The sequence below is a fragment of the Oryzias latipes genome, chromosome 21, assembly GCF_053564925.1.
Source record: "Oryzias latipes strain Hd-rR chromosome 21, Olatipes_Hd-rR_3.1".
Taxonomy (NCBI): Eukaryota; Metazoa; Chordata; class Actinopteri; order Beloniformes; family Adrianichthyidae; genus Oryzias; species Oryzias latipes.
This window is the reverse complement of record NC_136257.1, coordinates 6605599-6629649: the sequence shown is the minus strand read 5'-3', so window position 1 is coordinate 6629649 and position 24051 is coordinate 6605599. Positions and strand designations below refer to the sequence as shown.

General features: G+C 40.1%; 1 protein-coding gene and 1 long non-coding RNA gene across 7 annotated transcripts; one reads left to right on the top strand and one right to left on the bottom strand.

The window, feature by feature from the left end:
- Window positions 1–13980, bottom strand: creb1b (cAMP responsive element binding protein 1b). 6 transcript variants are annotated; one of them, XR_013652787.1, is made up of 10 exons: window positions 13772–13911; window positions 12188–12306; window positions 8172–8300; window positions 7900–8046; window positions 7721–7821; window positions 6949–7103; window positions 4964–5149; window positions 4238–4391; window positions 3625–4123; window positions 1–3501 (listed from the first exon to the last, which is right to left on the bottom strand). XR_013652787.1 is itself a non-coding variant. In XM_078939680.1 (9 exons), the coding sequence occupies exons 3-9, from the start codon at window positions 8271–8273 to the stop codon at window positions 3979–3981; spliced, it is 990 nt and encodes a 329-aa protein (XP_078795806.1). In that variant the 5' UTR covers window positions 8274–8300; window positions 12188–12306; window positions 13772–13915; the 3' UTR covers window positions 1–3978. The 6 variants fall into 6 exon arrangements, 4 of the variants coding, with proteins under 4 accessions (XP_078795806.1, XP_078795805.1, XP_023806566.1 ...); XR_013652786.1 differs by lacking the exon at window positions 12188–12306 and having other exon boundaries at window positions 13772–13966; XM_078939680.1 differs by having other exon boundaries at window positions 1–4123; window positions 13772–13915.
- Window positions 13876–24051, top strand: LOC144988770 (uncharacterized). The gene is made up of 4 exons (XR_013652788.1): window positions 13876–14015; window positions 21532–21632; window positions 22864–22952; window positions 23919–24051. It is a non-coding gene; the product is annotated as an uncharacterized LOC144988770 (long non-coding RNA).

Genomic DNA, 24051 nt, shown 5'->3' with positions numbered 1-24051 from the left:
TACAATCTCCAAGATCAGTTTATTGTAACATAGCAAATGTTTACAAAACTTTATGCATTATTAGAGTAACTTAAAAATAATGGGCTGGTATAGTTTCAGAAAAGTACAATGTCAAAAAACAAGAATAATGCATCATTTGGCGAACTTGTTTCAACAGGTCAATATACAATATCTGGTATTTATTTATATAGCTTCTAAAAGTGACAAAATATAAACAGATCACATAAAAAGTTGGAAAGAAAATTGTATCTCTTTTCAAACTCGTGCGTGTTTATGAATGTATGTGAATACTTCTACACACATGGAGCAAATCGGTTACATGCAGAAGTTTAGGGCCTAGAATCTGCCACACAAGTTAAAAAAAAAAGGAAAAAGAACAAAGTTGGCATTATAGGAAAACTTGTGCCATTACATCAAACGTACAAATACAAACTCACATCAAAAAGGGTTATTACGATATCTTCCTCGGCACGAGCACTGAACGTGGGGCTCACACGGGATAAAAAGGTTGTTTATTCTCCAAGAAAACACTTCATTTCAGTAACTCGCATATCGTAACGGCACCAGTACCTAAAGAGTTGATCACAGGGTTATTACTGATTTATTTTGTTTTTTTACAAATCACTCATCCTCTATGAAATGTGCTTTAAGTGACATATGCACAAAGTTTTGTTGGATCATAGTCCGTCCAATGAAACAAATGATGAAACACTCATGCTTTTATTTTGTAAACATTTCTCCAAGCAGTCATGGGAAACGTAGTCACAGACATAATATGAACAAGAGAATGAACTAAAGTGCCTTAAAAAAACAAAAATGATAGGATTGGTTTTAGCATTTAGGTATTTCAGTAAAAAAAAAAAGGTTAAACTCTGTAAACAAGTTGGAATCCTTTCTTCTAAGCATAATGACAGTAATTCCCTCATAATCTCAGACGTGAAAGATCTGAAATGGCTAAATCACATGACCTCTGCAGGCAAAGTTAACAGGACAGTTTCAAACAAAAACGAGAAAAAAAAATATTTGTTTAGAAAATGACAAATCAAAATGTATTTCATGTTTTTGACAGAAGTATCACTTAACAAAACTATAAAAACAAATGCATTTTCTGGATGCCAATACTGTCTCACATCTTTACAAACAAACACACAAACCCTGCTGACCTTAAAGAGAACAGCGCCTCAAATCCTACAAAGACCTTTCTCATTACTAGCTGCCATGGCGACGCCAGTTCTGGTGTATACATATACACAATTATACACTTATAATACAAATATGTAAAGGTGGTTTTATACAATCTATAGGAACACTTTCATATCAAACTGAAATATGACCTACTCATGCTGTAGCGTCTATGTACAATCATAGAAAATACACACTAATATGTACGTTTCTTCACACGCAGCCACGCAAAAGCAACCTTTTGTTTTTAACAGGATGCACTTTAAAACGTCAGTTCATATAAAGTGGTGGGTACAATTCTATGGAAAGATCCAAACAAAACAAACAAACAAAAGTGGTCAAAATGCAAAAAAATAAATAAAAGATTGAGCCCAAATACTACAAATATTCCAAAGTAATTCTGGGGTTAATCACAGTTTTAATCAGGAGTGTCGTACTTCATCTAAGTATTGTAGTGTTTCTGTCATGCTCTCAAAAAGACAACATGCTCTGAGTTTTCACAACCTTAAAGACTCACTCCGATGGATTTTAAGTTCATGTTGCATTTTTCTCATGATGGAGGACATATATTTATAAATATATATATTAAAACTGCATTTCTGAGTAGTTCCTTCTTCAAATGGTTGTGAATCAGAAGAAGAGGAAGAACATGCCGTTTAAAAAAGATCAAATTTGGGATGTAGAAAATATTCTGGCCAATTCCACAAGCTCTCTAAGCAACAGAGAGAGGGGGGGGGGGGGGGGGGGGTTTGCTCCACTCAGGAAGAACATTTCTGATGAAATACTGTCGCTCTGCAGAAAAACTATGTCCTAGAAAATGACAGTTGTTTTTTTTGAGGCTAAAAACGGCCTAATCAAGAGTGAAGACTTTAACAATAGAACCAAATATGATCGGAGTGGGTCTTTAAAACTCTGGCTTGTACTAAATACCAGCTGCTCGTTTATCTTTGTTTTCAATAACTTGTCAAAAAGTCTACAAGAGGAGAAGTGGTTTCAGCACAAATGTGCAAACAAAAGCTAAAAACAGTCCGTTTTAAAGCCCAAACATGAGGAGAATGGTTCCGATCTGAGAGGATGTTATCTGCTAGAGAAGTTAGACGTCTAAGAGCAGATGTTAATGTCACTTTCTGGTTAAAGGAGGAGAACACGAGCCCTCAAAACAGAAGATAGTAGCGCTCTCACATCAGGGAGAATGCTTTACTTACTGTATAATTTGTGCAATGAGACATTTTTTATGACAGACTTTGGTTTTCTTCTGGATTTCTTTCTGCAGTTTTCCGGTGGTAGGAGACGTGAGAACAGAGTAACACAAAAGGTGCTTCACACACAAACGAAGCTGCGATTCTCCACAACCATCGACACAAATGCTTCCAAAAGTAGGTCACAAATTAACCGTGAACTGATATGTCAATGTGAAAAGATCTTTTTCTGTCTTTTTCATAGACAAATCCTCTGCTTCACTATAATATTGCTTCACTTCACTACAGAACAAAAGGTTTAAATGAGCCATAAGTTGATCAAAGTGAATAAATCTGGACTGGAAGTTTGAAAAATGTCAATTTGGTTCTAATGCTTGAAAATAATAGGATTATTATCAGTGAATCAATCTATTAAAAATGCACCTGCTGTCAAAAAAGTATGTAGGTATTTGTTTAAAAAATAGAAAAGAAAAACATGGTATAAATTCAGCTTCTTCTAAAAAAACATTCTTTGCTAAGACTTAACATTTTTGAATTAAATGCACTTCAGCATTAAAAAAACATTTTATTACGTAAATTCATTCAATTACTGTAATATCAAAGGTTTGTTTTATTGTAACAAGCTTTTGCTCTTATGGCGTCGTTGTCTAAATGATCGACATTTATTTGGCAAAAAATAAAAGTCAGGCATAAGACCCAAGAAAGTGGATTTCTAGTTAAACTGCTAAACTTGACCACAAAGTAAAATAAAGTGCAGGTAACCATCACAACCACTGGGATGCTTGGATGGAACATTATTGCTTACCTAAAGAACTAAAATGCAAATGATTTAAAAAAAAAAAGCTGTCATTGAACAGAACGTTTTTTTCTTCTTCTGTTCCCTTGGCAGAAACAAATGATACACAGTCGGATGCTGAGATCAGGAGAACGTTTTCGTGGCTTTCTTAGGCACCAAGATCCTCCGTGATGCTTTTTGCTACAGGCTTCACCTCTAGACAATGTTTTACATTTGTTTAGTTTTGAGTGATTTTTATAGGAATACTTCAATTGAACTGACCTGCTGACATGCCTGAGCCTCCAAACCCAAACTTTGGAGGAGCTTGAGGCAGCTCTGACAGATCTACAAAGAATTACAGCGTCAAAAACAAACATTCCAAGTTTGCATCACATCCGTTTCTTTGTTTTTTTTAAATTAAGTTCGGCTCAATAACAAGCAAAAGGAACGTTTTATTTTTTTCCTTACCTCCTGCTGCTTAATTTTTAAAGAAGAAATCCAGGCTGGTGTCTTATGTCCCTCCAATCTCAGCTGGGATTCGGGACAGGACGATGCCCATTCCAAACCAAACACACAAAGGTGAAGAAGAAGGAAAGCTCCTTTGGGCTGATGGCTCTTGTGTAGGAATTAGAGATGAGTTATAGTGAAGACGGCAGCTGTAAACCAGCCACTGGTGAAGTGATTTGCTGCAGTGATAACATGACTGATGTGTACCAACGTCATGAAGACTTTCTGGACAGTCGCTTGTTGATTTAGATTTAGTTGGCACTTTCATTAGTGACCCTTCCATGTGAATGAATCCAGATCAGAGTTCGAGGAGGTTTACTCAGATTTATGACAGTAAAGGTCTTTCAGTGCTTTCAGTTCTTCAATTAGCGTCTTGTTTTGGTTCTCCAGCACCGCCACTCTGTTCTCCAAACATTTCACGTACTCCTTCTTCTTCCTTCGACACTCCCGCGCCGCCTCTCTGCAGGGAGAACAGGACGGGTCATCTTCACAGCTTCACAGCAGCATGCAGGCTGGACGTCCTTTTAAGCCGAACCCTCGTAGAAGTGCCCCTAAAAGGCTCGCCAGCTCCTACCTGTTTTTCATGAGGCGGACCTCCCGCTTCCTGGTGACCTCTTCTGTGGCACCCTGGGTGGGGAGGGCCGGGGAGGAGGCCATAACGACCCCAGGGGCGATGGTGCTGGCAGGGGCGGCACGGATTTGGTAGGCTTGGACGTCGCCGGAGGCAGCTGAGTGACAGAGTCAGCAAAGAGTCAAAACTCTGCAGAGATTTGACTGTTTTTGACTAATTAAATCAAAGAGCTTTGACTAGAATACAAATGTTTATAAACTGAATGACTTTTAAGGCTCTTTGACTGGTTTGTACAGTATGGATTTTTTTCAGTGCAATTTTACAAGCGAATGTATTCATTTATTTATTTTATGCAGAATCCTGATTGGTTGTAGACCTTGTCAATCTCTCGCCTCCCTGATTTTTTTGGTTGGCTTCGTTTGTGAAAACCAAGCCAGATAAAGACGTGAAGCTTGTTGGCATTTGAGCAGAGTCACACAAAGCCGGTGCTAGTGTGAAAGCAGATGCTACAGCGGCTGTGTGCTCTGAATAGAAAATCATGACTGTAAAGAAGCACAAACCCTAAAAAAAGTGATCAAGTCCTCAGTAAAGGTGGTGCAGTGGGAGGTGGTTGATGAGTTCTTTCTGCTTTTGTGTCTCCTTAACAGATGCTGATTTACTCAAAACTGTAGCGGCTGAACTATCCTGGGGGGAAGACCCCATCCCTGAAGAACAATGTCCCCTACTCACCTTGCACCACGACCTGGTTACTGGGAACCAGTATCTGCTGGCCGTCGCTGGTCTGGGCGTACTGCAGGATGGTGGCTCCAGGCTGGGCGGCTGCAGCGGCGTTCGTCATGGTCAGTGTCTGAAGACCTTGGACTCCATCTGTGCCGTTATTGGCCAGCTGAATAGCCCCGCCCTGAGTAATTGCAACTGTGTGGTTCGTGAGAGCGAAGACAAATGAGAAATGAGTTACAGCAGGGGTGCGCGCTTGATTAACATCCTCTGAAACATACATCACTATGCTTAACCACACAGAGCGCACTTTCTTTTTTTTTCTTCTTCCAGCCGCGCGGCATGCTGGGTCCCCGGCGGAGGACGGCACTGGCCCACAGGAGCGTTTATTGAGGCCCGGGCTGGTTCGCATGCCTCTTCGATCTGAAGTGAGACCGATATGCCCCGTCTGACGGGGCTGCGGGTCCGGTCTGAGGGATCAGAGCCCACTCAGGCTGCAGTGTTGCGCAGGGCGAGGCACGAGCTTCTCCAGCCCTGTCCACAGTAGGGTTGTGCCGATGGACGATACCATCGTGATGGCTGAGTGGCATGCACGTTGCGAGTAGACGCCATAAGCCGCGGTTACATGTGCAAAACATCTTGATCGGATCAATGGTCAGATTAGAATCCAACCGCGTACATGGAACCAGAAAAATGATTTCAGAATATAACAAACGTTCACATGGGGTCACACTTTCAGTCGGAATAAATCATTCGCACATGCGCAGTAGGGTTTGAAAAACCGGAAGAGGATTTAGGTTGCGCCGAGCGGCAATTTTTTTTTCAAACTTTATTGAATGTAACAATTTAATACAAACAATGTTGCCGAGCGGCTATATACATTGACATGTCAGCTCGGTAATATACGAGACGATATTCCAAACGTGCTTTTAATAATGTTACGATTATTATGAAGCACCTGTTCGGTCATCATTTTATTTTTAATCCGTGTGGTCAGTGCTTTTTCTGTTGAAAAACGGAGCCGGAATTAGCAGTATGCTAACACGGGCTAACAGCATTAGCTTTGGGTGGCGCTGCAATCTGCATCCTGGCTGCACGTAAACATGTGGGAATAACATCAGCCTTTATTTATTCGGGACACAACTGGAAACACAAATCCACGTGATTGCTTGAACGGTTTCTAAGGACTGAGCGACATTCCTGCTTTGAAGCTCACACCGCCCCAAAGCCGCTGTGTACTGGCGGTCCAAGCTTTGCTCCGAGACACACACTTTTAGACCCGGTTCTGAGTTCGGTAGCCCGTTCCCCTAGAGCTGCGGGACGGATCGCAGTCCTAAATCTCCCACACATACCACTCATGTAACAAAGCACCCCCCCCCCCCCTTCCCCTCAGGCACAAAGCTGTAATTCTGCGCTCCACCGGTCCACTTGACTAGTTTTTTGCGGGAGCGGACTACTTCTTTCTATTTTGTTTGTTACTTTTTTTTGTTAAAGTCACTTCCCTCAGTTTATACTGGATAATCGCGGATGAGTCATTAGTTGTGTAATATTATAAATAAAGTAATAAAGTAAAATAACGAATAGCAAGTATATAAGAACGAAACATTAAAAAATACCCCCCCCCCCCCCGACGATATCATCGTCCATCCCGATGGTTGACAGCAAACATCGTCAACTGCCAAGTTAGGTTTGGTCAGCCGTGCTTTAGAAATGTTATGCCCCCAGCAGAGCATGAAACACGATCGTCGCTGCTTTTTGTTTTCATAATAAAACGCCTTATCTGCTCTAATTATGTACTACTGCAAGAATAACATTCATAAACTCCACAAAGCTTTCTCCTCCCCCTGAATTGTAGCAGTTCTGATCATTGTGCATGCACTGAGTGTTGACAAAAATCATCATTTTTACTTTCTGGTTCCCTTTTAAAACATTGTTGTGACTAGCAGTATATTGAAGGTAAAGGTGTGTTTGTGTGTGCTGCCCTGGCCTTCACTTACTGTACTGCCCACTGCTGGTCTGGTAGATGGGTGTGGGCACCGTAACGGTGGTGATGGCAGGGGTCGCTGCTGCAGCAGACGAGTCCTCCTCCGCCTTTTCCTCCTCGATGCGAGGGACAGCCGGTGCATCAGAGGAAAGGTCGTTCAGAATTTTCCTGTTAGGAGAAACGTTTGCAAAATTACAAAAAAAAAGGGGAAAAAAAAAAATAGCACAAACATTTGTAAAGATGTTTAACAGCAGAAACCCCAGATCTCCAGGAAAGAAGGTTCCCGTTTACGCCTCTGCAGCAACCACATCTTCACGCTTTTGGTTGTAGTCTCATGTTAACATACGTGCTAATGCTTCCACCTTTTCACAGCTGTTTCCATTTGCAGCAAGTTAGTAAAGCACGCATTTGTTTTTAATCGCCGTAGAAACCAGTAGGAATTCAGGAACTAAATGTATCAGCCGTCTTTTTGCTCTCCTGAGAAGAAGTTCTGTTTAGACAGGCTTGTAAGGTTTTTCCACAATTGGAAAAAAAAATGGCTTCTACATTATGTAATGCAGTTTCTACTTTGAGGGGAATTTTTCTATGTGATCTCATCACTGCTGGATGTTGTTGTTGTATTTGAAGAAAAACCTAAAAGTAGAGTTTCTTTCAGAGCTTGCACTCAGAAAATCCTTCTTGTAGCGTAACATTTGAAGGTGTTTTATTGCATCAAATTACATTTGAACAGCTTTTTGACTGAACTACTGAGTTTCTTGTTCTGACAAGCGTGTGGAGCGGTTTACCTGTAGGACGGACGTCGTGACAGAATCTCCCTGCGCTTTTGAGAGTCGGTGACACTGTCCACAGACTCCTGGGAGTCTTCACTTTCGGCTATGGTGGAGATCTGGAAGAAACCAGAGGAAAAAAAATCCTGATTCCGGTTTGAGAATCACGGTTCCGCACATTGAAGCAGAGCGTTCACCTGTACTGCCTGGACCTGCGGGGACTGGATGACGGAAGGCTGTGCCGCCTGGATGACGCCGTGAACCTGAACTGTTTGTCCGTTGGGAAGCTGCACTAGAGTTACGGTGGGGCCCGTGGCTGAGGTGTGTCCCGTTGTCATGGAAACCTAAAAATTCAGAGGCGCAATCAGTCAGGTAGAGTTATTTCAAAGGAGTAGAGTAAAACATGCTGTAGAGAAAGAGATCAAACGATTCCACAAGCGACAGCGGCACATCAACAGTGCCGTGTTACCTGCGCCAAAGTAGCAATCTGTGCGGGTGTGATCTGGTTCTCGGAGTCGGTCACAGCAGTGTCGGCTGCCTGTTGGGTCTCTACTGATGACTCCATCTTCATTGACTACGCTAGTGATGGACGTTCAATCTACAATGAAAACAGAAATGTATTAGGATTCTTTTCCAAGTTGCACAAACTATTATCAATGATTTAATACATAAATGAGATATAATCCACAAAACACAAATGTTCTTAATTTAAAAAATAATTCTAAATGATAAAAATATATTTCTAAAAGTTGTATACCATATTCTTCTGATTAAAAGTCATGTTTCTTTTGGATAGTTTGGCCGAGGGTATGTAAGTTTTTCTTAAATACAAACTTTAGAAGCATCTGCAGGTGTGTATCAGTGTTTGCTACTGACAGCAATGCAGATAAAGAAGCGCCACTCAATCTTACGCCGGACCTGGCGAAATTGTTCAAAGCATAGAGCAAGAAAAGTTCAGAAGATTTAGTGATGTAAAGAGTTTAGTGGACTTGTTAGAATGTTCTTTAAAGTCATCTGAATAATTGTTCATATGTTGCGCTAAACTTATTGTAGACCTTGTCAGTTGGCTGAGTACAGGGCTGCGCGGGAAAGCAGTTTGCAATGAGCAAACATACAACCCTGTTGTGTAAAATACAGGGTATTTTACACCCTGGGTATTTTACACCCTGTGTCAGGTATTTTACCCTGACACAACCCTGTATTTAATCCTGGTTGTGGACACAGGGGGGGCCAGGTCTGGGTCCCCCTGTGTCCCCAACCAGGATTAAATACAGGGTTGTGTCAGGTAGGGCATGTGGCATACAAATCTCTGCCAAACCAAATGTGCGTATCAGTATAAACTGATTGTCGTTGTGAAATCTGACCGAAAGTTGAACATGTTGTGCAAATATACTAGTCAATTATTCAATTCCTCGTACGTTTCATTAAGTTAAGTAATCATCTAAGAATTACGGTTGTGAAGTGTGCATGCATTTGATCTATTATCTATTCCGTTATTTCGTTTGGTCTTTCAAGATGAAATTTCTCCCAAAACTGTAACTTTTACTCAAATATGACATATATGATTTCTCCTTCTTTATAATGTTTCTGCAGCAACTTATACTACAGAGCGACTTTTACAGTGGAAAATACAGTATTCTCTGTATTTCTGTGGTATTGTTTATTGTAAATAATAGTTAAGTGAGTCGTGTAGCAACGATCTAGTCCTGCTTTAGTGCAGTGAGTGCAGCTTCAAGGATATTGTTCTGGAAAAACAGACTTTTGGGCTGTGGGCTATAAAGATGATGCTGTTAAAGTGTATTGTTTTAATGTAACAAAATGAAGTGATAAAAACTATGTGACCTCCTAAAACCATCATACACTTTTGTGAACTCTGCAGCGCCACCAATGGTTGACAGAAATATAAGTCACAGCGCAATAAAACAAAAATACACAAAGTTAAAACCAAAACAAACCCCAAACCAAGTTCTAATCCAAACAACAAATGGCTCCTACAATTTGTTATAAGATCTTTAATCATTTCAAGCTGTTCTATTGAAGTACAATATAGTACTTTTTGATATAAAAAGAGACGTTTTCTTTTAGAATTCATTTTCCTCTTCTGGCTGAGTTATTTAAGAAGTTTCCTCAAAAATGTTTAGTTTGCCAGCTGATGCGTTCCACCTCTCAGACGAGAATCTCTGCACATCAACCATTTCTAAATTTGAATCCTTTAACTTTTAAAATACATTTTTAAATTTTAGTGTTCCTTTAGAGTTTATATAGTTAAAAAATAAAAAGAATATAATTCCTTACCCACAATGCAACTGAGCAAAAAGCAAATGCGAACCTGGTTTACCTTTGAAAACTATTCAGTTTTGTCGACTCATGATTTACAGTCTTTGCAACAGATCAACCTGAGAGGATTCCATCAGCCTTAAGAAAAACCCTTTACAGTTCAGCTACCAACACATCGCACTGTATTTATAGGATAGTAAAAACACTGGGATAAAAATTGACAATCCGGCACCGACGGTACAGAGAGGAAAAATACTACCTATGATTGTAAATCACTGGCTAGAGCAGAACTATAACCCCATAGATAAATGAAAGGAAATAGTTCTTACTTCTAAAGAAGTTAACTGTCCGTCATGCAGGGAACATAGAACGTCCCTCATTGTCCCTTCAGTGTCAATTCTGTCTCTGACGCCTGCAGTTCTGGATACGAAACAACCCCAGAAATACCAAATGCTGCAGCTCCTGAAATGACCACTAGGGGAAGGGTTCAGGGGGGGTATTCCAGAAAGCATGTTTAAACTACCCTGACTTTAAGCCTGAACTCTGGCTGAAATCCGCCTGAACTTGTTTACTCTGCGTATGTAGATTCCAAAAGACCGGATATGAGTTAGCGTAATTACGCACGACTTGGTAACCCTGGGTTAATGCACGTGCACAGCAGGTACATAAAGACATTCTCAATAGATCGCCAAGTCAGGAGTCACCATGAAAATGCGTGGAGAAAAAAAAGAGAGCGCTATACTTTAGTGAGACGGAGTCCGAGATTTTAATGATGGCGTATGAAGATTATACGTCCATCAAAAAAGTAAGACCGCTGCATCATCAGCAAAAGAAAGAGTTTCTGCTTGGAGAGAAAAAACGGACAAAATAAACGCACACGTTTTTATCTCATTTCCACGTTCATTGTGATGCGCATATATATATATATATATATATATATATATATATATATATATATATATATATATATATATATATATATATATATATATACAGTGACTGACTCAAAAAAGCTGTAGTCAGGATATGATAAATGGACGCCATAGGACACCTTTAGAAACACAATTGCTTTTTCCCCCTTGGGTTTTCATTAGCATTCAGATTTTGGAAGATAACACACACTTTTCAATAGAAGTTTAAACCACATATTCTCTACATTCTGACGGGGAAGACTGAACACCGAAATGGTAAATGGCGTATACTTAAATAACGCTGTCCTACCTACAAGGCCCAAGGCGCTTTACAGTCACAGACCCATTCACACATTTACACACTGGTGACGGCTCCGCTGCCGAACGCTGGTGCCAGCCTCCCATCAGAGAGAAGGTGTCAGTGTCTTGGAGACATTGACTCATGGGTGTGCAAGGCGGGAATCGAACCTGCAATCTTACGATCATTGGTCAACAGCCCTACCGCTGCACCATGGCAGCCCCAAAATAATAATGTAACATAAAGATTAATGATCAAACTAAAGATCAGTATTAGCAGGATAACTGCAGACTGCGCTGAAGACTAAATGACTTCTCCAAAATGATGAGATGTTTCAACAATGTTAAAGTCCAAAGTCAAAATCTACTTCGCCTTTTGTCCCAGATGTCCTACAGGGATCATTTCTGCAGGCATTACCATTAAGAGTCATTACAGCATCAGCGCTATAATACAAAAAAACAACAACATTAGTGTTTTAATGCACTGTTAACTATAGGAACACTAACATTTAAAAATATATTTTTGTAGGAAATTATTCCGACTGTTTTGACAAATTTAGTAAGTTGAGAAAAAACTTTAAAAAGTGAGACTGCTTCGTGCAAACAATCGCAGGGAATTGTGTTTATCTTTTCAATGATTTTTAACATTTTTAACAGCAAAAACATTTTATATTTATGAATAAATTAATAATCTGGATAAAACACCTAAAAATAGTCATTTTGATGCTGTTAAAACCTATAGTTTCTCTGTTAAGGTTAATTGTAAGAACAAAATTTTTTTTAGGAAAGTTTAGTTTGTGCTTTTTTTGTTTAGTTTAATTTCAATGATGGGAATTAAATTATTGGGAATAAAATGAAAAGATACCTTTATTTAGAACATATATGACAAACAAAAGGAGAGAACAATCATGGTGCAGCTGCAGTGATGTGTGCATCTGGAATTACAGCACACTAAATGTTTATCGTTTAATGCAATCGTCAGCCATTACTGATATTACACCTTTTTAAATCATCATTCTCTGCTTCTGAGAAGAAGATTCCTCTGATCCGACTCCACAGCGGTTCTGTTGGCCCGTCCATCCAGTCTGACCTCAGTGCTTTCTCCCAGCTGAGGAACATCTCCAAGTCCAGATGTTTTGAGTCCGGGGAAGATTGTAAAAAGATTTTTCACTCCTTTGTTACTTCACATCCGGATTAATGCAATAATCTTTTAATGAGCTCGAACCAAACCAAACCAAAAAGCTTTACCGCCTGAAGTTCAGAACTCTGCTGCACGACTTTTATCCCAAAGCAGTTCTTGATTTTCGAGCTATACATGATCAAGCTCCACCTCAAAACTTCTTAGCTTCCCTGTCACAAACCATCTCACATTCTCCTGTCAGGTTTTATTGTTTGACCTTAAACTATATTTTAAAACTGGAGGGAATAGAGCATTCAAGAGATAGCCCCCCACACTCTGTAGATCTGTTTATGTCAGCAGGGTTTTTTCAGTTCTTGTTTATGTAGGTTTTAAAATTTGAGTCTAAAAGTGGTAAAAAAAAAAAAAAAACTTGCTTTATTGTGTATCCCTAGAATAAATGGTACAAATTTTTCAAGCTAAAAAGAAAAGGTTACTAGACGGATACTACCATATATCTACTTGAGCAAAAAATTTGTTTGAGGAGTAAAGAAATACTAAAAGTTACTCAAGTAAATGTTACTGAGTAAATGTAAGTCGTTATGTCCTGGTGGGGATGTGTAAACCAGCAGTTTGTCCCTGTCGTGCTTGCATGAGCGCGTGCGGAAGGGCGCGTGCCGATGCGGATCGAGTGATCTCACGCTGTGAGCTCACGCCCGCGTGGCTGCTCTCCGCCGCATGATTGGCTTTACACTTTTCTCCCTCTGCTTTTCAAAAGTCACTCGGATGCTCCGAGTGTGACAGCCAGCCAGCCGAGCCACATGGCCAAAGAAACGCCCCCCCCTGAACTCACTCTCGCCGGTCACATCCCCGGAGATGAACCGCTAACACAACCCACCAGGGACTACATGTTTGCCCTCAAAAACGTCAGCTCGTAATTTCCTTTTTTTTAATAAGCCGAACGTAAAGTGTTTTATTATATACTCTCACTCTTTCATATTATTTAAAATGACTTGCCATTCGATGGGAAATTTTATTTTTGTTTAATTTCGTGCAAAAAAATAACAGTCAAACGTGTTTTTGTGTGTAATAACTGGTCATGTGCGGTGGGAGCTCTTCGTGTGTGTCTTCGACGGTAAAACGGCGCAAATACGGTACATGCGCATAAAAACGGCTAACCGTTACAGCAGCAAATGACAGGTGCGGGTTAAAAACCCACTTTTTTGTGCCCTCGTGCGCTTTCAAATGTGCTAGCAAACAAGTTGCGCTTTAAGGGGGTTCACAATCAAAGCCACACATTTAGTTCATTTTGTCTCGAACAGCCGCAGCCTCCCCTCCCTCCATCCTGCTACAAACACACCGCGGCGCCATGATCTCTTTGTTTCCTTCGGGCCGAACCAGAACAAACCAACAGTTTCCACGGCCGCCTCCTGTCTCCCTGGACCCGGGACACTCCTGCGTTCTTACCGATACAGACGCTCTTCGTCACTCCCGGACCTCCGGAGCTCCACTTTTATTCTGGCCGACACGTAAGAGCCCGCGTCAGGCTACACCTCCGCCGCGTCACCGGGATCGACAACACGGAGATTGGAGAAGGACGAGAAAGCAGATGGCGACGCTGACCGGAAATGAACGAGTTGGAGACGGAGAACGCCGGAAAATACCGAACGGTCACGGAACATAACGACTACCCGGCACTTTTTGTAGTTTGGTAACAACGTTAATCCTAATTTTTTGTCAAAGCCTTTTTACAAGAAACCAAATACACGACATTTTAGATTTAATCTACAAACAAACTGTACAGATTTTAGGCATGTTGAAATAACGCAAAATACAGAAATAAAACTCTCAAAAGAAAATCCCCCAAACACAAAAGTTTTTGCAAACTCAACTTCTGCCTACTTGCTTATTCTGAATTTAGAAAAACGTGCATTGGCAAGGTGTTCAATTTATCTAAACCATAAAATAATTGTTGCTTGGCGATATGATTTAGTGGGAGAGAACAGAGGCAAGAGGTGAAGGAGACAGGCATGAGGCAGGTGACAGCATCTGATATCAGAGAGAGCAGTGATGACTTCAGGTAGGAATGATTAAACTATTGAAGCCACAAAAACCTACATGCTCATTCTGGTTTAAACTTCTGCTGACCACCTGTTCACTGTGTCCTTTTGGAAAATAAGTGCAGGCATGGATGACAAGTCAGTCCCAACAGAAGAATGAAGAGATATGTTCAGATGACGATGATAACGATATTTGAGACCTTTCAATCTGGTTTTAAAGCCAACCACAACACCGAAGCAGCCTCGCTGAGAGTAATGAATGACCTTTTAATTGCTGCGTAAAATCATCTCTTTTAGTTCTTTTAGATCTCAGAGCAGCATTTGATACAGTTGATCCCTATTTTTTTTTCTTACAATGCCTGAATTCTTGGGTTGGTTTTTCTGGGACAGTTCTTAACTGGTTTTATTACTTATCTGATACATTTTTGAACGTTTTTATCTGCAATTCTTGCTCATCTAAGGTGAAAGGGACATATGGTGTTCCCCATGATTTGGTAATGGGACCTCTGTTATTTTCAATTTACATGCCACCACTGAGGGAGATAATATGGCGACATAACCTCAATTTTGATTTTTATGCCGATGATACTCAAATATACTTATCCTTTAAACCTGATGACCCTGGTCTTTTAAAGTATCTCGATAGCTGCTCTGCCGGAATTAAAGCCTGGATGGCTCAAAATTTTCTCCAGTTGAATTTGGACAAAACTGATGTAATGCCCAAAACGACGAGGCTCAGAAATTGGAGTCTTTGTCTAAGAATGTTTCTACAAACTGTAGAAATCTGGGGGTGAACTTTGATACTGATTTGAATTTGTAGACACGTGTCAAATCGATGGTCAAATCTTGTTTCTGGCAAATACACAGATTATACAGGATAATCCCTCTCCTATCTAAAAAATGTCTTGAGATGGTGATTCACGCTTTATTTGTTCCCGTTTGGACTATTGTAACGCATTCTACACATGCTTTTCATAGCAGATCATGTATGAACTCCAGTTAGTCCAAAATGCTGCCGACAGACTTCTAACCAAAACCAGAATGAGAGATCATATTACTCCAGTTTTAGCGTCTCTGCACTGACTCCCAGTCCGTCTTAGAATAGATTTTAAGATTTTAATGATTGTTTTTAAAGCCCGCTGTGGTCTGGCCCCTGAGTATCTAGTTGTTCTCCTCGTTCCTTACGAACCTGGTTCGTAAGGAACGAGAACTCCAGAACTCTGCTGCACGAGTTCTTACCAAGATCAGGAGGCGGGTTCACATCACCCCAATTTTAAAATCCCTGCATTGGCTCCCCATTTGCTTCAGGATTGATTTTAAGATATTTCTAACAGTTTTTAAATGTCTGAACGGTCAGATCTTTTAGTAAAATATGAACCCTCGCGGAACCTGAGATCCTCTGTTACTGGTCTATTAACCATTCAACCGGTAAAAACCAAAACCTACAGAGAGGCCGCTTTTCAGCACTATGGCCCCCGTTTGAGGAACAGTCTGCCTGAGAGCCGCAGAGAGCATTAATGCTTTTAAGAAAAGGCTCAAAAACCGTTTGTTTAACCTGGCTTTCAGCTCATTTCACTACTTTTATTATATTATTTATTAATTTAATTATAATGTTGTAGTTATTTATCCATTTTACCTAATAATTAGTTTTAGCGTTTCCAATAACAAACATTCTGTTTTCGTGCTCAGCCTATTTTCTCATTGTCTTTCCCCATCAGTTAGGGGTGGGAGGTGTGAGAAGTGGAGGGATGGGTGTAGGTACAGGAAGGGGGTTCTTTTAATTTTCGTGCCTTTTTTTATTGTTTATGTTGTTTTTATGTAAAGCACTTTGCCTTACGCTTTCATATGAATAGTTCTATAAAAACACAGTTTGATATGATTTGATTTAAAGAGATCAGGCTCGCTGATTCCCTACCAGTATTTGAATCTCTTTTAAGAACATACCTCTATAGGCGTGCTTTTAAAGATTTTACTGGTTCTTAAATTTAAACTTGTGATATTATTGATTTTAATGATTTGATTGATTTTAACCACTATCACTGTTTTGTGTGTGTGCTGTGTTTTATTTTGTCGTACTGTATGCTGCTTTTAATCCTGCCCTTTTTTCTTGTGTTAATTGTTGAGCACTTTGTAACATTGATTTCAAAAAGTGCTATATAAATAAAGTTTAATAATAATGGATTGGATTTATCCGCACTTTTCCAAACGCTCAAAGCGCTTACAGTGTGTCCATTATTCATTCACTCCTGGTTCAGACTTGGTGATGGTTAGCCACTGTTGTAGCCACAGCTGCCCTGGGGCGGACTGACAGAGGCGTGGCTGCAAGTTCGCGCCTACGGCCCCTCTGACCATCACCGGGACATTCATACAGATTCACACACCAGTGGAGCCACACTGGAGGCAAGGAGGGTGAAGTATTTGCCCCAGGACAAAGCGACAGTTGACCCTCGCTCGTTGGACAACCTGCTCAACCGCTTGAACCGCTGCCGCCCATTATTATAGCGTTTATTATTATTGTTTATTATAATAACAATTTCACCAACAATAGTAAAAATAGCAACAACAGCAAAACTCATACTGATATAATAATAGTAATTGAACATAGATTGGATATTAAATAATTAAATGATTTGAAAATAAAACAAAAATAAATACATAAATACAATCAAAAAGTAAAAGAAAAAAAAAGGAATGGAAATGGACACGTGTGTATGCATGAACAATAACCTACAAACAGGCATACAGTTGTCAACATGGAACAGTAAAGTACATAATAATAAAACATACAATATTAATAATAGAAACAACAACACTAATAATAATAAATAAATAAATAAAACATGTTTGAGAGGGACAAGGTAGAGGCGTAGCTTACTGCAGCCTTCCCTTTCAAAATAAAATAAAACATTAATAAATAAATGAATAACACTATCTCACACCTAGGTGTTGCATGGGTTTGTGGATCTGGGCCTGTCCTTAGACCGAACCCCCACTTGGAACTGGGAGATGAATTGATCAGAGGCATGTCTTTGATTTTATTTATTTATTTTTCAAAAGGATATTTCATCGACCTACCTTTGATGGGGTTGTTGTCTTTGAATGGTAGTCCAACTTTGACTATGTTCCTGTCTTTGGACAGAGGCCTGTGTTTGGACGAAGGCCGCTCCTGGAACAGGGTGCTTTATTTGGACAGGTTCATTTCTTTAAGCTGAGGCTTCTATTTGCATTGGGGCATGAATTTGGCTAGGCGGTTCTCTTTGGATCAGGCGTCTTTTAGGAATCAGAACCTTTCCTTGGATGGGGGCTTGGTTTAGGTTGGAGGCATGTCTTTGAATGCTAGTCGAACTTTGACTATGTTCCTGTCTTTGGACAGAGGCCTGTGTTTGGACGAAGGCCGGTCCTGGAACAGGGTGCTGTTTTTGGACGGGTTCATTTCTTTGGGCCGAGGCTTCTGTTTGCATTGGGGCAGGAATTTGGCTAGGCGGTTCTCTTTGGATCAGGCGTCGGTTAGGAATCAGAACCTTTCTTTGGATGGGGACTTGGTTTAAGTTGGAGGCATGTCTTTGAATGCAAGTCCAACTTTGACTATGTTCCTGTCTTTGGACAGAGGCCTGTGTTTGGACGAAGGCCTGTTGTGGAACAGGGTTCTGTTTTTGGACAGGTTCATTTCTTTGGGCCGAGGCTTCTATTTGCATTGGGGCATGAATTTGGCTAGGTGGTTCTCTTTGGATCAGGCGTCGGTTAGGAATCAGAACCTTTCTTTGGATGGGGGCTTGGTTTAAGTTGGAGGCATGTCTTTGAATGCTAGTCGAACTTTGACTATGTTCCTGTCTTTGGACAGAGGCCTGTGTTTGGACGAAGGCCTGTCCTGGAACAGGGTGCTGTTTTTGGACGGGTTCATTTCTTTGGGCCGAGGCTTCTGTTTGCATTGGGGCAGGAATTTGGCTAGGCGGTTCTCTTTGGATCAGGCGTCGGTTAGGAATCAGAACCTTTCTTTGGATGGGGACTTGGTTTAAGTTGGAGGTATGTCTTTGAATGCAAGTCCAACTTTGACTATGTTCCTGTGTTTGGACAGAGGCCTGTGTTTGGACGAAGGCCTGTTGTGGAACAGGGTTCTGTTTTTGGACAGGTTCATTTCTTTGGGCCGAGGCTTCTATTTGCATTGGGGCAGGAATTTGGCTAGGTGGTTCTCTTTGGATCAGGCGTCGGTTAGGAATCAGAACCTTTCTTTGGATGGGGGCTTGGTTTAGGTTGGAGGCATGTCTTTGAACCTGTATGTGGGTGGGGTCCTGTCTTTTAATCAAGTCCTTTCTTTGAAAGGGGGCCTGTCGATGACTCTGGTCGCTGGTCGTTTGATAGGTGTTGTGTCTTTGAATGTTAACACTTCTTTGAAAGGTACTCTGTCTTTGAGTTTGTTGTTGCCTTTGGTAAAATGCCTGTTTTTGAAAATTTGTATGTGTTTGGTAAGAGATCTGCAATTGGACAGGGTGCAGACTTTTGGCTGGGGCTTGTTTTTGCTTTGGCCTGTGTTTTTCCACTGTGGTCTGTCTTTGGATCTGCCAATGTCTTTTAATAGGGACTTGTCTTTCAACCTGGTAATTCATTTGATAGGTGATGTGTCTTTGTTTGTGGTCCCTCCTTTTATAGGTGTTGTATCTTTGATTGAATGGCTGCCTTTGATAGGTGTTGTATCTTTGATTGTGGTCCCTCCTTTGATAGATGTTGTATCTTTGATTGTGGTCCGTCGTTTGATAGGTGTTGTATCTTTGGTTGTATGGCTGCCTTTGATAGGTGTTGTATCTTTGGTTGTGGTACTTCCTTTGATAAGTGTTGTATCTTTGGTTGTGGTACTTCCTTTGATAGGTGTTGTATCTTTGGTTGTGGTACTTCCTTTGATAGGTGTTGTATCTTTGATTGTGTGTCTGGCTTTGGATAAACACCTGTTTCTGAACAGGGCCCTGTGTATGCCCTGAAGCTTGGATTTTGCCTGGTATCTTATTTTTAACCGGGTCACTTATTTTTAGAAGGGCCATTCTGTCACACAAATCATCCATAATAGAAGGGGGACTCATTCTAGGTCTAGCTGCTGAGGCATCAGCCACAGGTGAATTCCAGACAGTTTTAGAAGAACTGATTTGGTCACGAATATTTGCTCTGTAGCTTCGTCTCAACATTTCACTTGTTCTCTCTTCTTTTGTGTACACGGGTTCACTGATTCCTCGGAAACGAGCAAGTAATTCATCCTTGCTAAATTTACGCTGAACCCACTGTTTGGAAGAATTCTTGTCATTGATTGAATCTATGTTTCCAAAACTGAAGGAGAACACATTCTGGGTGTCCACTTTGTCCTTGGATGTTGCCGTTCCTTGGTTTGAAATCACAGCTGTGTCAATTCTTCGGAAGTGAGCCAGCAGCTGAAATCTGCGATCTTTGCGGTAAGCCCAAAGTTCAAAGGATCTCTTTAAATGGATAAAAGAGCAATACTTAAAATGGAAGGAAAAAGGTTTGGCGCCTGAAACCTGCTTTAAAGTAAATTCAGGGCTGAACGCTTTAGGGTTATTCATCTTTTTTTCTTTTAATTAATGTCTTAACCCTTTTGGCTTTAATAACTCAGAAAGAACCCGTAAAAATTCACTGTGCGAAACTTGGGTCTCTATTGGTGAAAGGTTCACTTAACTGCTAAGTTAGGATTGTTTTTCCTGACTTTCGAAGGTCTATAAATGGAAAAATCTGATTTGGTAATATGAGCAAAAATTACATCACTGATGACATCATAGTGTTAGAGTATTATGTCAGATGATGATGTCAGATGATATGGTGACATGATTAATGATGACATCACTGATCATGATGTAATAAAAACTTCAAAAAAAAAAAAGACATTTAAATATAGATAGATATATTGAACATAGATTGGATATTAGTTCATTAATTAAATGAAAATAAAAATAAATAAATACAATCAAAAATTAAAAGAATAAAAAGAATGCAAATGGACAGACATGCATGCATATCAAATAGCCTACATATCCAGAGAAATTTCTTTAGACATGAATCATTTCTTTAACTAGATGTACCAAAACACTGAAAAGGTTTTTATCCTATGACTGTAACAGCTGTAAATAATTATAAAAGCTGCTCCTATTTGAAGAAGAAGGGACAAATATGTGTGATGGTGGGTTAAATGGTGTTTTTTTTTTCTTTTTTTATTGTTAAATTTTTAATGAATTCTTTTTTTTTGAGTCACTACTTAGTTTACAGCTTATTGGTTTTAATATCACTTTGGCTGAACAACACCTTGGATTTTAGCTGAACTTTATTGTTTGACAACAATAAAGAAATCTATTCTATCCCACCACCAAAAATGTCATTTACAATAAAAACTATTTTCTATTTTTACATATAATTTAGGCACTGTATTCTTTTTAAATCCTCCTAACACCAAGTTTATTTCATACAGCTGTGAGGATGGAGAGAAAGACGAGAAGAAAGAAAAAGAATCAGAACAGATGGAGGAAAGAAACAGGCTGGTCTTACGGTGGACGTTCAGGGCAAAGCCAGTTAATACCATGTTTTGAAATAGTATTTTTCATTCAGAGGCGGTTGTACCCTGAATTACTCCCTGGGCGAGACCCTCCCCAGGCGCCCCCCCTCCCATAGAGTCCAATCACCGTGTCCCTATAATTGAGGTGTAACAACAAGACTAATGATTGGCTGGTCGAAATGCATTTTAGGTGAATGTTCACAGAGACACGGAAGTAGCGGCAGAAAGCGTCTTTTGCAGCAAGATGGACGGAAGGCGTACCAGGATGTTAATGAACGTGATTACCGATGCTTTTGTGCTTTTTAAAATAAATAAATCTGATCTCTAAAGATCCTCCGTGTCTTCAATGCAACATAAAGAGACACACACAGACATAAATGTGAAGGGATCTGCTGTAAATCTATGACGTGAATAACAGGATAAATGATCGGCTAGTAGTTAGCATGTAGCCTCAGCCTTCGAATGTAAAGCGACTGCTAAAGAGTATGTTAATAAAAGACAAGTCCTGAATATTATTATTCCTATTCGACCCTAAACTACAATATCAGCTGGCTGTTTTTCTACCGGCCTGCCAGAAAGATGCTACGCAAATAAAAATGTACTTGTACTTTACTTACTTTTAGGGAGAGGAACATCGCCAAAGCGCCCACCCAGATCGGGACAGCAACACGGCCCACTCCTAGGGTGCAAGGCTGCAATGTTAAACCCCAGCTGCCCCAGCAAGGCAAGTACAGCAGTTACAACCTGTCAGAAGTCAGAGCAGAAGACCAGGACTGTGGGACACATTGTTTACAAGAGTTGTATTTAAAAATTTGTGTGAAATGTGAGATGTCAAGGCAAGGAAAGAAGCACATTTCTTCAACAAACGAAATACCAATCTTTCATGTGCTTTGTGTTGTTTTTGATTAATCAAGAAACATCACTAAGTCAATGAAAACCTTACATCTTTATATATTACATCTATATATGAAGTTTTGTAAAATATGATGGATGCAATCCACCTGAAGAGGCTGGTTTAAGCTCCATCCCCAGATCATGGATTACTGAAACTGCTGGAAGCCTTCAGTCTTTGGTCAGTCACTCAATGTGTTTCTCCTTGGTTAGTCTTTGGAAAACATAATCAAAAATGGATCAAGGTACTGGAAATAACTAAACCATTAGAGAAAATAAAAGCTTGAATTAATGTTGAAGTGGGAGTTGGACTCTGAGACAACAGTTTTGGTGGGCTCAGTTTTGGACTCCTGTAGAATTTGGGATGCTGCTCTGTTGTTGACCTAGAGCTCAACTAAAACCTCTATTTTTTGTCAAAATTCTAAAGCAAGAAAAATGTTTCATAACATCAAAATGAAAAGGGAATCAGAGAAAGCTTCCAAATTTCTCAAACATAACGCCCTAAAACCCAGTATTGGAGCCAACAAACCACAGGATAAACATCCAACTGCAGATGTTCAGAAGCAAAAATCTATTCATTTGTTGAGTTTTTGACAATCAGTGTCAGGGTTAAGCAGAAAATATTTTCATGGTCTTTTGTCAGACCCCAAAAATATTAGAAAGATTATATTCGCAAGCTGGACTGGAAATTCCTCAGTTTCTCATCCTAATAGCAAAAATAGTTGCCCTATTGATTTTTTTCATAAAAAATAGAATTTTTACACTCATCGGCCACTATGTTAGCTACACCATGCTAGTATTAAGTTGGATCCCATTTTTGCCTTCAGAACTGCCTTAAACCTTGGTGGCATAGATTCTACAAGGTAATAGGTACTACAAGGCAGGATGGATCCATGCTTTCATGTTGTTGACGGCAAATTCTGACCCTACCATGCGAATGTTGCAGCAGAAATGGAGACTCATCAGACCAAGCAATCGTCTATTGAATTTTCCAATCGTCTATTGTCCAGTTTTGGTTAGTCTGTGTAAATTGTAACCTTAGTTTTCCTGTTCCTAACTTACAGGAGTGACACCCGGTGTGGTCTTCTGCTGCTGTAGCCCATTTGCCTCAATCTTGGACGTGTTGTGCGTTCAGAGATGCTCTTGCTAAATGGTAAAAGGCATTTATTTGCGTAGTGCTTTTTCACCTTCCCCAAAGACCCAAAGACACAGTCACATTCACACACATACCTCAGTTGTAACCAGTGGTCATTTGAGTTTCTCTTACCTTTCTATCAGCTGGCACCAGTCTGGACATTCTCCTTAAAAATTTGCGTGAATGAGCTGTTGGACAGGTGTGCCTAATAAAGGGACCGTTAAGTTTATTTTGATGGGTTGCACTTACTTATTTATTAAACATTTTTTTTGGAGACTTGCAACGACCCAACCACAGAATTAAACCCACGCGTCTCGGAGCAGACACTCTACCGCTAAGCCACTGAGCTGATAATGCAAATGCATTAATAGAACACACTTTACAAGACACAAATAAAACACCTAACCCTAACCCTGCCTATTCCTTCCGGCTCTTGATGACGACGGTTTCACGTTCCTTGATCGGGTTCTACATACAACAGTTCTGATCCATAGTCTGAGCCACACTCACACTCAGCATCTCACTGTGTCCAAATATAGGAGATCAGCTTTCATTATCTGTTTTAAACAGAAATAAATATTTGTCTTAATCTCCAGCGTTGGCAAAAACAAAGCAATGTAACAGGAGAAATATAAAAATATTTTGAGAGGAAATCTGCAGTAAAATTTCAACTAACATTATAAAAAATGGGTCTTTTTTAAATTACTTGTAATTCTTCAATTATCCTATTATTTTAGTTTAAATTAATAGAATAGCTTTGCTAAAAATAAATAAAGCACATTTACGTTTATCTTTGTTTTCTATTAGTCCATTTTAACTGATTTTTGAGATTTTTTATAGCTTTATTTCTATTGTGTATACAGCTGTAGAAAGAATGCGAAAACAATTAGTGAGAATTTTCTCAGCAGTTTTCCTTTAGGGGAGCTTGGATGCGATCGGGTTTGGGGATGAGGTAGGTGACGGTCTATGATCTGCGCTTTGCAGGGCAGGGGCATCTCACCCTCTCAGGTGCTCTTGGTGGGAGTCCAGAATGTCACCGTCCTCCTCCATCCGTGCAGGTCACACCCTCTCTGCACTGTGGTGCACGACCTTCCAGCAGGAAATCACTCAGCCTCTG

Coding starts and splice junctions, on each gene's coding strand:
- creb1b (XM_023950797.2), bottom strand. CDS start 8,273: ATGAAGATGGAGTCATCAGTAGAGACCCAACAGGCAGCCGACACTGCT. Junction 7,849..7,899: donor CGCAGGTCCAGGCAGTACAG/GTGAACGCTCTG, acceptor AACCGGAATCAG/GATTTTTTTTCCTCTGGTTT. Junction 4,392..4,963: donor TAACCAGGTCGTGGTGCAAG/GTGAGTAGGGGA, acceptor TCTGTCACTCAG/CTGCCTCCGGCGACGTCCAA.